This window comes from Zeugodacus cucurbitae, chromosome 6 (assembly GCF_028554725.1).
Source record: "Zeugodacus cucurbitae isolate PBARC_wt_2022May chromosome 6, idZeuCucr1.2, whole genome shotgun sequence".
Lineage (NCBI taxonomy): Eukaryota > Metazoa > Arthropoda > Insecta > Diptera > Tephritidae > Zeugodacus > Zeugodacus cucurbitae.
The window spans coordinates 72,040,834-72,056,481 of NC_071671.1; the positions used below are offsets into that span (position 1 = coordinate 72,040,834).

Genomic DNA, 15,648 nt, shown 5'->3' on the forward strand with positions numbered 1-15,648 from the left:
AACGCTTGCAAATCATTGAATTTTATTACCAAAATCAGTGTTCGGTTCGAAATGTTTTTATCGACAAATTTTGTTCAGCGATGAGGCTCATTTCTGGTTGAATGGCTACGTAAATAAGCAAAATTGCCGCATTTGGGGTGAAGAGCAACCAGAAGCCGTTCAAGAACTGCCCATGCATCCCGAAAAATGCACTGTTTGGTGTGGTTTGTACGCTGGTGGAATCATTGGACCGTATTTTTTCAAAGATGCTGTTGGACGCAACGTTACGGTGAATGGCGATCGCTATCGTTCGATGCTAACAAACTTTTTGTTGCCAAAAATGGAAGAACTGAACTTGGTTGACATGTGGTTTCAACAAGATGGCGCTACATGCCACACAGCTCGCGATTCTATGGCCATTTTGAGGGAAAACTTCGGAGAACAATTCATCTCAAGAAATGGACCCGTAAGTTGGCCACCAAGATCATGCGATTTAACGCCTTTAGACTATTTTTTGTGGGGCTACGTCAAGTCTAAAGTCTACAGAAATAAGCCAGCAACTATTCCAGCTTTGGAAGACAACATTTCCGAAGAAATTCGGGCTATTCCGGCCGAAATGCTCGAAAAAGTTGCCCAAAATTGGACTTTCCGAATGGACCACCTAAGACGCAGCCGCGGTCAACATTTAAATGAAATTATCTTCAAAAAGTAAATGTCATGAACCAATCTAACGTTTCAAATAAAGAACCGATGAGATTTTGCAAATTTTATGCGTTTTTTTTTTTTAAAAAGTTATCAAGCTCTTAAAAAATCACCCGTTATAACCATTTGAATTGTCTGAATTTTTTAAAAACTTTGCGACTTACATATGTTTGTTCTTGTTGTTTGAAGATATTAAGAAGAGTAAAAGAGTGGTTAGAATAAAACAAATACTATTGCAAATTATATTAATTAGTAGATTACCTGAACATGTACATATGTATATTTTCTATTTATTTGATCAGTTACCACGTAATTGTCAGGTTCCCTTTTACAACATAAATATTCGGATGTACCATATATTAGGCTTAAATTGTGATCTCAACTGATGAAATTGAATCAATTGGACATCAAAATACTGGCGACATACCAGTTATCGTCAACCCGACCCGTGAATAGAATATGTATGGTGTTTATGTTCGTTTTGTTACTATTATTAGGTATTTTTGTTTGCATACCCTCAGTGAGGAGATAAAGCTGAGCGGATAGTGTGTTAGTGCGGTCGGAATTTCTACTCACTCTCAAGTTGAACAGTGTGAATGGAAAATTTTCATATTTATTTTGACTCTCCGCCTTGGCATTAGATATATGCACATATATTCGTGTGCGTTGGCGCTTTTAGCACTGTCGCGGAGACAAACAAGTCAAATAATACTAGAATCCTCATACATACATACTTTGCAGTGAAACGTCAAACCTGTCATTAAAATACCAGTCTAATGTTGAACTAGTCAGAAAAAATGTCAGGCACATTACTACTTATGTTTTAGAAAATTGATTTAGAACAGGAGTTACTTCCAGACTGAATATTTTTTCAATAAAAACGTGATAAAAACAAATAAATTTTTTTTGAAGAATTATATTAACTACTGTTGATATCTCATAGAATCTCAAGACGTACGAAAAAGAGTAGGGGTCCCGGTTCACACTTGTTGTAGAGTAGTTTATAACTAGTTGATTCTAATACGGGGTACATACCCAAGATTGTATCTACATACACACTCGATCATATCTACATATGTTCTCGTATACATTTGGTACATAAGTAGAGATTGTAGACAAAGAGACGGGCAATTAGAAAAAAACAAATATTTATATCAACATGTGTTTGAATGTGAATATACACAAGTTTGCTGAAATACTAGAGCTTCACATGAATACAAACTATACTGTTGTTTTGCAAGTCGCATACAAATCAACTAAAAAAGAACTATGTTGAGCCAAAACTGGAGATTAAAATATTGTTACAATTCAGTTTTTATTTGAAACCAGGTGCAAATGTACCCGCTGCTAATAATCAACATAAGAGGTGTAAATTACTGCAGTCTAAATGCAATCAAACCAATGGGTGTAGAAGTGTCGAAAATGCATATTTCCGATGCGTCATGATTCATGAAGTAAGCGCAAGAAAATCACGTGTTTATTTCTTTACGTTTAGCCAGCTGAAAATGTGAAACATTTCGGTGATGTAAAAATAGTGTGAATTTTGCCAAGATTGCAAGTGTAAAATGTATTGCTGTTTCTTAAATTAAAAGTTCGCACGCAAACAATCAGCAACAAAAGAAAGAAGCAAAGAATTCGAACAGATGTGCTTTTAAAATAGTCAGCAATGCAAGAAATGCTCGCAAATAAGTGTCGTTGATTTCAACACGCTGCTGCAACGGCAGATGTCACTTGGCAAAAAATAACAAAAAAAAAAAACAAAATAAATTATTGAAGTGAAATAAAATGGTCAAACACAATGCAATGAATATCTATTCGAGAAATAAAAATTTCGAATAGCTGCCAATATCCCACCACCACTCGGTCATTTTCCCACTGCACTCACTCGGAATCGTAGAGGCTTTTCGGCAAAACACCAACTGTTGCAATCGTTGTGCCAAATGTGCCTGTTGTTGACGCATACTTTGGCAACAACAAGCGATTGGCATACCATGCGTTGCATTCCGAGCAGCTGAGCTGCGTGACATAGCAATCAATCGGTTCCGATTGCATCATTCCAATGCATGACACGCAGCACACTAAACTGTCTCTCTCTCTCTCTCTCTCGAATGACGAGATAAATTCTATAACTAAATGTACCGACTTAGAGGTAGATGGTGAGCTTAACCTTAATGATTTTTCAGAACTCATCCCTGTTTTCAGATACATATGTTACATACATACATATCTTATTTGTATCTTGAAGTCAACCCCCAACGTCCCGACGGGGTCACGTTATGTCAGTTTGTTTACATTTGGTTCATGTGAGGTCAGTTTTCTTTTTGAGGAGTAACGTGAGGGCATTGTAAACATTTAGTAGACTTAATATGTGAGTTGAGGGTTAGTTTATTTAAATTTTTAGGGGTCAAGAGAAAAGGTAAAGTTATTGATTACATAAGATCAAAGGAGTTCAATTTAGGGAGCAGATCAGATCAAGTTAACCCTTTCATGACCAATGTTGCCTATAGGCATTATTGTACTTACCGGCTTCTAATTCTCGTTGTTTAAATATATGTATATTGACCAGAGGTTTTTTCAATTATGTAGACTTATGTATTGTGCAAGCCTACAGTTACTTTTTCTGAAATGAGCTGTGCACGTGTTCATTCAGTAAGAGTTCTCCGCAGAGAGAAATTGGCAAAAATTGTTTCGCGAAAAAAGTTATACAAAAGTGGTTATACAAACAAAGTGAACTATATAAATATGTAAAGATAAGAGAGTTATAGAAAAAAAATTTCATGAGAAAAATGTTTAGTTTATCTATACTACTATTATAAAGAGGAAAGATTTGTATGTATGTTTGTATTGAATAAACTCGAAAACTTGTTGTTTAAGTCCGTGTGAAGCCGGAGTGGTCTGTTAGTTTATAATAATTTAATTTGTGCCTATAAGCAACATCTTGTAACCAATGAACCAGGATACATAGGACTTTGAAATTTTTATCACTTCATATTTGAGTTAAGACTAATATATATCTGTCCTAAAAAAATGTTAGCTCCGCCCATTTTAATTCGGGCGTGAAAGGGTTAAAGGGTGATGTACTCATATGTATAATGAGTATAAGTGAGCTAACCCACTTTTAGTAATTTTCAACCTAACCTTTGTATGGGAGGGGGGCGTGGTTATGATCCGATTTCTGTCATTTTTAAACTGTATAAGGAAATGGCTAAAGAAAACGACCGCAGAAAGTTTGGTTTATAGAGCTCTATTGATTTGCGAGATATATAAAAAAAACCCACTTCTCCAAAAAAATTACATCCAAATATGCCTCTTCATAGTGTGATCCTTCATTCCAAATTTTATTTCCATAGCTTTATTTATGGCTTAGTTATGGCACTTTATGTGTTTTCGGTTTTCTCCATTTTGTGGGCGTGGCAGTTTTCCGATTTTGCTGATTTTCGAACTTAACCTTCTTATGGTGCCAAGGAATACGTGTTCCAAGTTTCATTACGATATCTCAATTTTTACTCAAGTTACAGCTTGCACGGACGGACGGACAGACAGACATCCGGATTTGAACTTTTCTCGTCACCCTGATCATTTTGATATATATAACCCTATATCTAACTCGTTTAGTTTTAGGACTTACAACCAACCGTTATGTGGACAAAACTATAATAATCTCGTAGCAACTTTGTTGCGAGAGTATAAAAATACCGTTACTTTAATATGATATAATATGTAGCTTATCATTTATGTTTTATTTTTACAGAACGCATTCTTGGGAAGTTTTAAGTCTTTGAAGTCCACATAGCAGCACAACGCACACAACATTTGGACATCAAAAGTTGACAAAGTACAGTGAATGGTTTGTTTTGCATAGGATAAGCAATATATTATCCCTCAGAAACGCCGTCACGCACATAAAGCTAATTTGCAAAGTCATACATTTGACATTTTCTATAAAATTTGACGATTTGACGCAGCAAACGCCGCGCTTCCATCCATCACGTTGTTGCATATACAAATGAGTAGCAAAAACGAAAATAAAGTCATTACAGTTAAGACATTACAGCAACGCATTGAAGAGTTGAGCTTCATCAACATACGACGTGCGATCTTCACCTTCAAGCGCCTCAATCACAACCCAGATAGCAACGGCCGCGGTGGCATTACGACAGACTTAAGACGGAAAAACTCGGCGAACTCCACCAACGGAACAACAGCAGCGATAGTAACATTATATGATAGTAAACGGTGCCAACAACACTAACTAAACCAGAAACACCAGCAAAACAGCTGAGTTGAAAGAGTAAACACACACGAGAAAAGCTGGGCTGGGCCACCGGCAGTAGCAAAATTGCAATTGACAGCTGCAGCAAAGTAAAGCTGAGCAAAGAGAAATCGGTGCAACGGTGCAACGGTGGAGCGAAGCAAGCTGATTGAAAACAAACCAGTTTGACGATTTGCAAAGCAGCGACGTGAGGTGACGATTGTTACCGAATTCTCAACTGACATAGAAGGTTAAGGAGAGAAGGGAGGATCCGAAGAAAGACGGTGAAAAAGTGCCAAAGAAAAGCTTTCGAATAAGGCAAAGGTGTGAAAATCGGTATACAGTTAAAATAAAGTTGCAAAAAAGTGCAGATAACTCAGCAACAAGCAAGAAGCAGCAAGCGCAACAGAGTCAGGTAACTAAGCCGTTGTAACGGTTCATTGCAATCGAACAAGCATATGTAACTGCCATAAAAGTGGGCGAGGAGCGCCACACGTGGAGTACGAATAGCTTTCGAGCGATCAGCTGTCGGGCTGTTGGGGGCACAGATCACTGATCATCGGCCGATAGTGAATAAGTTGGCACGTGTCAGAAGTTCGTAAATCACAACGATTTTAATATACAAATACAATACAGGTTGTCAATAAAAAACAACAACAAAAGCAAAAAAGTCACTGCCTATTTGACCCCAATAGCAAAACTACTGTCGCGTGTTGCTGCAGAATTGCATAGCTACATATAGCAGCGGCAACGACACTAAATAAGGTGACGAAGAAGTTAAATAAAAGAAGTTGGACAAGCGGAGAAATCTAATTGCGCATGAACACAGAAATAATAAAAATCGAAGAAAATCCAAAAAAGTTCTGCAAACTCACTGTTTCGTGACAATACGGTGCAGCAGCGTACGCAAAGCAGCACGTTTTGACAGCAGCGAGTTGGTTCGCCCGACCTGGCCCTCGTTACGGTGTGCAGCTGTTCAGAGCGGCTTTTTAAAGTTGTTCCACCTGAACCTGATTCGCCGCCATTTGTAGCAAGTTACTGTCGTTGTTGTTGTTGTTGTTTTCGTTGTTTTTGTTGTTGTTTGTAAAGGTTAACTACTGATTGCAATACAATCGCACGTGTTGTCATTTAAAGCTTTATTTTGTTCACCGAACCATCTCGATTGCCTTTTCGCACCTTCTCAATGTTTGATTTCTGCGCAGATATGGGACAAATTGGACAAGACGTAAGTAGTTTTACTTTAAATATTTGTGAATTTTTTGGCCAAAGTCAAGCATAAGCTAATCTTAAGTATGAAGGCAAGCTTTAATTAAGTTTTCAGTCAACATCTTCGTATGAACACTTTTATTCATGCGACCTTACTTAGACATTACTCTGGTACTATATGACTTTTGAAACGCATTTGTTTTGTGAGTGAGATTGAATTCCTAAGCACCCATACTTAAACATAGGAGCTGCAAAGGATTTAATTCTAATACTAATTCTTGAATTACGAATCCACTTGACAACAAGTAATCCCTCGGTTTTACAAATTGTAAATAGCAATTCTCTATTGTTTCTGAAACACTGTCGAGCATTTTCATTGACCTATATACAGTCCATTATATTACGCTTATTCTCATTAGAGTTATCATTTAAAGTACATGTACTCGTATATTTCACAAATAAAAATAATAATTTGCAAATACAAACGTAAGAGTATAAATGCACTTAGGCTTTCTTATCAGATATTTTTCCACTTTTTTTTTATTTGAGTAGTATTTTAACAAAATCTAAAAGGCACGTAGCGTCAATAAGCAGATTGCATTGTTCCACTGATAAGAGAGTTTACGCACAAAAGGCTAGGACTTGTCTCGCTGTATTTTAATTTTAATTTTAATTTTCTTTTGATTTCGCTTTAATGCTTCTGGTGGTCGACTCTATTTACATTTGTGTTATATGAACATATGTACATATATTTCTACTCTCAATAATTATACGAACAACAAACGGATCGAATTCTCTTCGTTGTGTTCCTTATCTTATCTGGACTTGTATTTGTTGTTCAGAGTCCGAGTTTAATGGCTCCAATAATTGTAATCAATTAAGTTTTTCTTTTGTTTCGTTTGCATTATACAAGTGTTTTATTAATTTCTGATTGATTTTACTTATACATGCGATTCATGAAACCATCACTTCTTCAATTCAACAAAATTCGAATATAAAACTCGAGAAGTCACTCAGAAATATTAAGTTATAAAAAGCTAATTGCGAATTTCCATTCAATTGTATTGTATCTTATATCTCGAATTTCGCGGAAGATTTTGCAAATCCAACAATGTTTTTAAAGATTTTAAGTAGTTCTGTAATCTCATGTTAAATCGTTCCTCGGCAGGCAAAGTCAAATCTCTCAGTTCACATCTGGCATGAGAGATAATTAATTTGTGTAGGATTTTTTGAATATAAGATTTGAATTCATAACGCTTATTATTTTGATTTGACTTCAATTAAAATATTTTATTTAAAGCGTGTATTATTAGTGTACCTCTTCAACACATACACTGCTGCTACATACAGTGTGAAGGTAATACTCATCTAACTAATTCTAAATGCCTGACAAGCTCGTAAAACTGAAAATGCATTAACATTTTTCTAATTCAATGTAAATAATGTGGCGAGAAAAACACTTTACTGCCCGCTAGGCGCCAGCCGCCACATTAGTCGTGGGCCACAACAACTAATTTCCGCCTCCAACATTGCCACCGCCATTTTCCGATTAGAAACGCGAGACCGAGACCGAATATTGCAAACTGAAAACATGACCTACGTCAAGTGTATTTTTAGTGGCGCGCCGTTAATTACCAGCCGCTAACCACAATTGTTATTTGCGAGACGAAAATATGTGCTGTTAATGATATACTCGAACATACTACTCGTATATGCATTCACCATAAATATTTTTTTATTGCCGCAGTAAATGCATTTTTTTCAAAGTTTCATTACTCTAAGGCCGCCGTACCTAAGCTCTTATGCGCCGGTCGCGACATGGACTGCGCGAATTTGCGTCGCAAAAACAGAAACAGCATCTATGATGCTGCTGTACTCTTTGCTAATTCTAAACACGCATATCACTCATACGACCCTGGCACACCAGACAGATCATCATGCCCAAGCACACTCATATGTACCCACATATGTATGTATGTATATGTGAATGTACTTATACTATATATCGATGTCAGTACAGAATTCGGCTGATACTTCATTCTACAAAAGTTTGTTATTGCAATTGGAGCACGATTTTGCAATTGTTTTTATCAATAGCACGAAATGACATCCTATACACTCCACGACCGGTTGCAAAATACTCCAAACGAATGCACACGACAAGCTTTGGCCAACATTATAAGGCGTTTATAAAGTCTTGTAAAATTGGCAGCGGCGAGAAATGTGATTTTCAGTCTCGAGGGAGGAATACTGAAGTCTCTGGCATGGCAGCCACCCCCTTCAATTGAGAAATTTTCTGATCTACTTTTCTCATATGATTGTTGGCATCTGACATTAATTGATATATAATTCATTTCTCTAGAACCGGGATCTGAAAATTGTTTCAGTATTGGTTAGTATCAAATTCTATAATCAAGTTCTAAATCAATGAAAAACTGTCCTCTTGCTGTATTCAACAATTATTAAGATAAAAGTTAAGGATAATTATCCAATTGTGCTTCCTAATTTTCTAGAATTTCTATCTTAGAGGCAGTGCTCTAACCCACATTATGTGTTGCATGTATGTTGGTATGTATGTATGTATGTGATTTAATAGTTCTTGTTGTTTGTAGTTGAATTTTATTACACTTGGTGGCATATTTTTTACGATTTCATTTACGAGCCACTTTGGTCACAGACGGTGTTCACCGGTTCATGTAACTATGTGGTATTCGTAACGTTGTACGAGTATATATTATTGTGTAATTATTGTTGATGTTGTTTCTTTTGTTATTGCAATTTGATCAAGAAAATACGACTTGCCCGAGGTCAGGCACGCCTTTGTGAATTCCCAATCGTCTGGGTTATTGACGAAAATAGAGCAATGAACAATATGTCTGCCGGCAGCAATATAATAAAGCAAGTACAAATATGCGCAACTTGTTACTAATGAATAAATATTTTTTGAACTTGTATTTGGTAATATTCTGCAACACCCTCTGCCCATTTGACCGAATCTCCTGCCATGGCAAGTAAAATCAAAATAGATTTACCTAATTAAACTGAGCGGTGCTGGATTTATTAATTCTACAACAATTAACGACAATTTTACTTTATTCCTATTTTCAACATTTAAGCATGTTGTATTTTCTTAATGAAACCCAAATCAATTGTCTATGCGTATAAGCTTTTAATTCCATTGTTTACATCTAAGAAAATCTACTACAATTGGCACAAGTCAATGACCGTGTGATTCTTCGCACAAATAAAGTGAAAATGGAATGCGAACACCATTCGACCCTCTTTGAGGTGTTGAAAAGCGGATGCCATATTTGTATAAACAAATCTTAATCAAAATGTTTCGAAGTAGAGCGGAAACTAAAGATCCAAACAGATGCTTAGACCAAGATGAAAAGTATTCAAATATTGTGAAGAAATGGAAAGGAGTCTATGGAAAAAGTAGGTATGATATAGTTGGTTTACTACCTACTTTAAGGAAGACAGTTCAATTTCAATCGAGATCTAATTTGAAAAATTATACGAAATTAATTGATCAAACAAAGCAAAGAAGAAAACACATAAGGGCTAAGTTCGAGTGTAACCGGATATTTTATACTCTCACAATTTATTGATGTAATTTTATTAAGATAACACACAATTTGGCCCATATATTCGGCATATTCCCTATGAAGTACATTAACAATTTGAGAGACTTACCATTTGTTTTCGGTTAGTGAGTTAACACACTTTTAGTAATATTCAACATAACCTCTGTATGTGAGGTGGGCATGGTTATTTTCCGATTTCACTTATTTTCATGATTTGGTTTATATAGCTTTAGTGGTTTGCGAGATATATACAAAAAACCTATTTGGGGCAGTTAGAGCAAACGTTATGTGCAACGTGTTACGAGAGAATAAAAGTGTCGAATCAAGGACGACTATTTTGTGTCAAATGCCTAAATCTATGCTAATATCAAGAGTAAATTGAATTGTTTGAAATAAATCCACAACTAAGGTTCGCAGACTTGTTGTTATGTTTCACTTCTTAGCAACTAAAGTATCTCATGGTATAACATTTCTGAGTCCTACTCTATACACTCATTATACTCGTATATGTACATATGTATGTACATGCATCCAGAGTTCATCGCACATATACATATGAACATATCAATTATTGTTTGTGTTGTGTTAGAATTGTTAGCAGTCAAATATGACTAGATAATGTCATATTCTATTATAGTTATTTCTTGTTGTTTTTGTGCCTTATCTCGAGGTGAGCGCGACGATTTAATAATCTTACGACAGACAACAAATAATGGCTCTTATCAGTTAACTACATACTTACTTACCCTAAATTGACAATTTTTTTGCCTTTTGTTTGAGTTGTTTGTGTTGTTTCTTTTGTTATTTTGCTGTTTGAGATTATTTTGCTCTAAATAATAAAGGCAAACACGGAAAAAACATGCACACTCACAGCAGCAGCGTATGACGTGTACGGATTTTGTAAATATGTATGTATGAACTAAATTAATTAAATAAACATTACTATAATGATAAGTTTCTTGTACGCGGAGTGTTGAATTATTTGTGAGCGGGTGGTCAAAGGAAAATGTTCACATATTAAAATTGATATAAATATTCAGGCATTTGTACATACACATGTACATTTGTTAAGCAAAAGCACTGTCGCATAAAACAGCCTTTTTATGATATTTTTGTGAATATAGTACATAGGTACATTTATAAACATATACTTGTATGCACTACGATAGATTAATATAAGAACTTAGCTCCCAATAGAAATTCCGAGCAGTAGAATAGCAATGCAGGGGAGCTATATCTCTATGCAATAAATTTCTAATAGTGTGTAAAAAAAGCATTTACTAACTGACTAGTGTATTTGAGAATTGAATATCCCTAAGTTACAAAACGTGCTCGCAATTTAAACGGCAACCGTCTCATTTCATTTGATCAATCTTGTGAGAGTGGCTTGCTAAAGAAACTTCTCCACCTTAGAAATCAGCGGTATTTTAATATTTTCCCTTGGATCGGGTTAGCTGATCATTTTCTCACAGTGTTCACGCTTTGACATCATTTGTGCATTGAAAACTGTTGTTTTTATTTTTCAAAAAGCAATGAGTTACCAATGATTTTTCCTACGGGGCATAAATCCGTGGAATGATATGAGCATACGCTAACCATAGTATACATTTTATAGTATAAGCCATTTATTTGTGTAATCGACCGCAAATCAAGCGCACACCAATTTTGTTATTTTTAGGGGATTGTTTTATGTGCTGGATTGTATGTGTGCTTATGTGTACGTATTTTATTTCGGTGCCCATCAACACCCGTTTTCAACGCTGAACAGCCATAGTGATGCGCTATAATATGCCAACGCCAGTGGGAATTAAATGAGTGTTTACGCTTTCTTCGCGATTGCTTTTGTTTTTCCACATTTGTTTTTGTTGTAATTTACGAAGTTGCCCAAACTGACGATATATACTTTTATATAAGCAAATATACACAAGATTTATAATATACTCACAAATGTGCGAATGTTTGTTGTATTTACAAACAAATAGCCAAACTCCCACTCTTATAATTTTTCGGTCGGCTATCATGAGCTGATAAGCCAGTGCATATTTTTAGAATTTTGAATTTAGATTTTATAATTTTTATGAGCGAAAATTTAGTGTGCCCGTATAATTTCTCTGCTAATTTGATAGTCTACATGTGTTTACAGTCACGCATAAAGGCGAAAAAGTGAGCCAATGAACTTTACTTTTATATTTTTCAACTAGCAGACCGCTCCGGCTTCACACGGGTTTAAACAAACATTTCAAAAGTTATATAAGTTATAGGTTTTGAAATTTTGTTCAGCAAGCAGCTGCGAGCGCTCGCTTCTCGACTTTCTGGAACGCGATTGTGATGCGAAGAGTATTACTTGCAAGACCATTTTCAGTTTCAGATTAAGATTCTCCATCAGGGAGTCGTTTTGATACCCTCACCTGGGAACTATATCCAGAAAGTTGAGATTCTAGGAATAAATATAACCTATGTTACTCGCGGTGAATGTAGCTTTCCAATGGTGAAAGAGTTTTTTAATGGCGATGTATGCACTAAGGTGAAGTCTTTTAAGATTAGCCTGAACTTGTATTATAATAATTATGCTCTTTGATAAAGTGAATGAAAATAGGAGGATGGGAAATAATGGGCTTTAATTAAGGTAATCAGATCAGTCATAAAACAAGCTGGTTATAGAAATTAATGAATTTAAATCTGAAAGGCTTGTCTCCGTAGTCGCTTAGAGACACATGACCCAAGAAAGACCCAACTAAATTGTAACGATGGACTGGATTGTGCTCATCAACATCAGTTCTAGATGTTGATTCGAATAGTACGACCTGCTTGGTTGATTCTTGCCTTCTACGGAGCATAGTTTTGTTATTTAGATATGAATGGGGCTCGTTCGAATTGTCGCTACATCTGCACTAAAGAAGTCTACATCCTAATTCGACATTAGGTGCAATAATAACCAGCAGGTTAGACAGCATGACCGCCATTTGGAAAGTAATAATAACTAATTAAGAATACTCTAAAGCAGCAAATCCATATGCAGAGCTAACTAACTCGGTAGCGTAATATATACAATAATACGTAGTGAATTGAACACAAATTAACTGGTGGGGGTATCCCAGTGGTAATTGGGGTAACTAAAAGTAATTACCACCAAACGTGATAATTAATTACCTTAATAAGGAACTATGGAATTTAAATACAATTATGTTAAAGTTTAACCGTTATCAAAAAACTGTTTATATATTTATAAAAACACACTTGATGGTGGCTTAGTATTGGACAGTACTGTATATACAGCACATATAGTACATATTTTATTTTTAAATAGCCCAATGCCTTAAATGTAGCTTTTTTTCTCAAAAATAATCGAAAAATCTGTATCCAAATATTGCGTGCCATTTTTGTTCGCTGATCAACAGCAGCATATCAAAAGTGAAAATATAATGAAATTGCAAATGGGTTCTTTTGAAGAGATTTATAATGACTTTAATGAGTTTGTTATTCCAAAGGATGCTCCCATACATCGTACCAATACACAAATAAGTCAAAAGTGGTTACTGAACTTTATAAAATTTTATTTATAAACATTTTTACATAATTAAGCGCATCGTATAAAAACATAATTAAGTTACTAATTTCATTATCAAGAGAAATACCGTAATATATATATCTTTACAAGTACACCAAATGTGTAATTTGCATGCTAACATCTTCATTTTTTTATTTTGTTGCCTTTAAATTAGTTTAGAGCATATACGAAGCAAAAGTTCAATGGCCTCTCTACGACAGTTGTTTAATTGATAGTTTATTTTGTTTTTGTAAACTACAATTTAGTTTACGCGCTGACTCACTTTGTCGTCCAAATAAATAACTCTTTGCAATAGGAGAATTTTGTCCTTGATACTGGCAAAAATTATGCGATAAAAATAAAAAAGCGAGTGATATTGGCAAAATATTTTATGGAAGTGTATAAGAGAATTCACAAAATTTACGTATGACAAATAGTCAAAAATCGAATGTACACATTTGCTCATTGCAAACTCTTATACACTCTTCCGCTTTCCCAATTATGTGAATTAATTTAGAATAAACTTTGGCAAGTGATTTTAAGTTCAACTTGGATCGGTTTTACTAGTGATATATAATAGTCTTGCACGGTTCATAAATATTAGAAAGTTCTATTTAAAATCAAGTCTCGATTCGTTCATCCTACAGATTATATGTATTTATATTAAATTTGGAAAATATTGTATTTCGGGTATCTAGTAATCTAGAGATTATTTCAATTGATTTTAACAACTAGACTGATCGTACACCAAACAATCAATAATTGTATTTCAAATTGAATTGTTTCACCATGTCCAAAAGGAATAGAGTTTGATAGTTTTCTTATCAAGTAATAAATTTTAAGAATAAACTATTGACAGCGATTGTTAGTGGAGACAGCTTGGTAACAGCGATGTAAAGAGTCCAACAGTTTGCTCTTTATTTCTTTGTGCTATCATTTTGCAAGCTGTTACCATGCTTACTGTGTTTATGTATGTAAGTATGTATGTATGCGCCATATGCTTGAATACCGTTATTGGCATAAGCAATATGTACTGTTTGGTTAGCTCTCCATCGCTTAGGTCTATGCTACACCTTAAGTATGTTTTTTACGCTTCATATGTATGTACAATGTATTTATGAAGGTGGGATGACAAATGGAAACATAAAGTTATTTATAAGTGAATGTCTGTATTTGTATGTATGTATGCTTTTGAGCTTTATAAACTTATTGTCTATCTATGTACATATTATTTTCTAACACTACACCTGTGCTGTTTGCACATCGGTTTTGTTTGTTTGCCTACTTATTGGTTACTTATCTGTAAACTGTTGTAGGAACTTGGCTCACCTAATTTTTATTATGTTTTAAATTTAGACCAAGTTAATTGTATAGACTGATAGTCTATCGTACTGAGAAGTTGTTGAGCTTGGCCAACTCTATGGCAAATAAATATGCAGAATATACTACATAATTTAGCCAAGCACATCATTGAGAGAGTAACTGCTGTTTGTTGAATAATGAACTAACCTTATACACTCGTTAGTGAAAACCGCTCATTCATTCATCAAATTGAACACCCAAACGTAAGCATAAATATTAAATTTATGTAAAATACCTCACTAACAAATCGTTTTTTAATTGGTGCTTGTCCATTCGTTTTATGCTGTTATTGCATTCATTTCATTTGTGACAACTGAAGAACGAATTGTGAGTTATCGTAATTATTAATTTACAATATGTGAAGGAATGAATCGGAATATACCGGACCGATTTCATTCATTTCCAATGCTAAACCACATTGATATTGATTGAGATTAAACCATTAAAATATCGTAACGACATAAACGGTATAAACGTATAAAGTCGAAAATTATAGGGTATATTGTGGCTAAGGGTTGTTTTGGATTCAATTTAAATATATGTGGCGTTACACTATAGTAAGTTTGAGGAAGTAAGTCCATCCAATTTTATTAATAAAATTATCAAACTTAACGATATATTAGAAATAAAGTCAACAGAACAAAGACAATATTTATACTTACATATGTATATAGTGTACGAGCTCTGGAGTTTTCAATAAGTTTGGTTCATTGGCGGTACTACGCCTCAGATTGTCTGGGAGAATAACTTATTATGATTATATACATACGAAATTCACCTTGTCTCGTCTGCCCTTAGAAGAGAACAAAACTATTATACTCTGGACAGCATTTTGCGAGTGTATAATAACCACACACAAACAAAACTTATATAATTACATATACACTATGTAGGAGTGATAGTTGAAGAAATATTCTAGTTATTCATTGTCTACTGATAAGCAATCGATGATGTAAATTTAGAATTGATAACATTTCGTTTGGCAACAAGTCTCCGAGTGTAATGTTGCTGAC

General features: G+C 34.8%; 1 protein-coding gene across 3 annotated transcripts in view; it reads left to right on the forward strand.

Moving 5' to 3' along the window:
* The window catches only part of Sesn_2 (sestrin homolog), a 49,801-nt gene that overhangs the window by 7,570 nt on the left and 26,583 nt on the right, over nt 1–15,648 (forward strand). For 2 of the 3 annotated variants that reach the window (XM_011198210.3, XM_054234527.1), the window contains one exon: nt 4,433–6,158. The exons of the other annotated variant lie outside the window; for it this stretch is intronic. In XM_011198210.3, coding sequence (XP_011196512.2) covers nt 6,117–6,158 — 42 coding nt within the window. In that variant the 5' untranslated portion in view covers nt 4,433–6,116. The remainder of the gene's footprint in view (nt 1–4,432; nt 6,159–15,648) is intronic. 3 annotated transcript variants of the gene reach the window in all.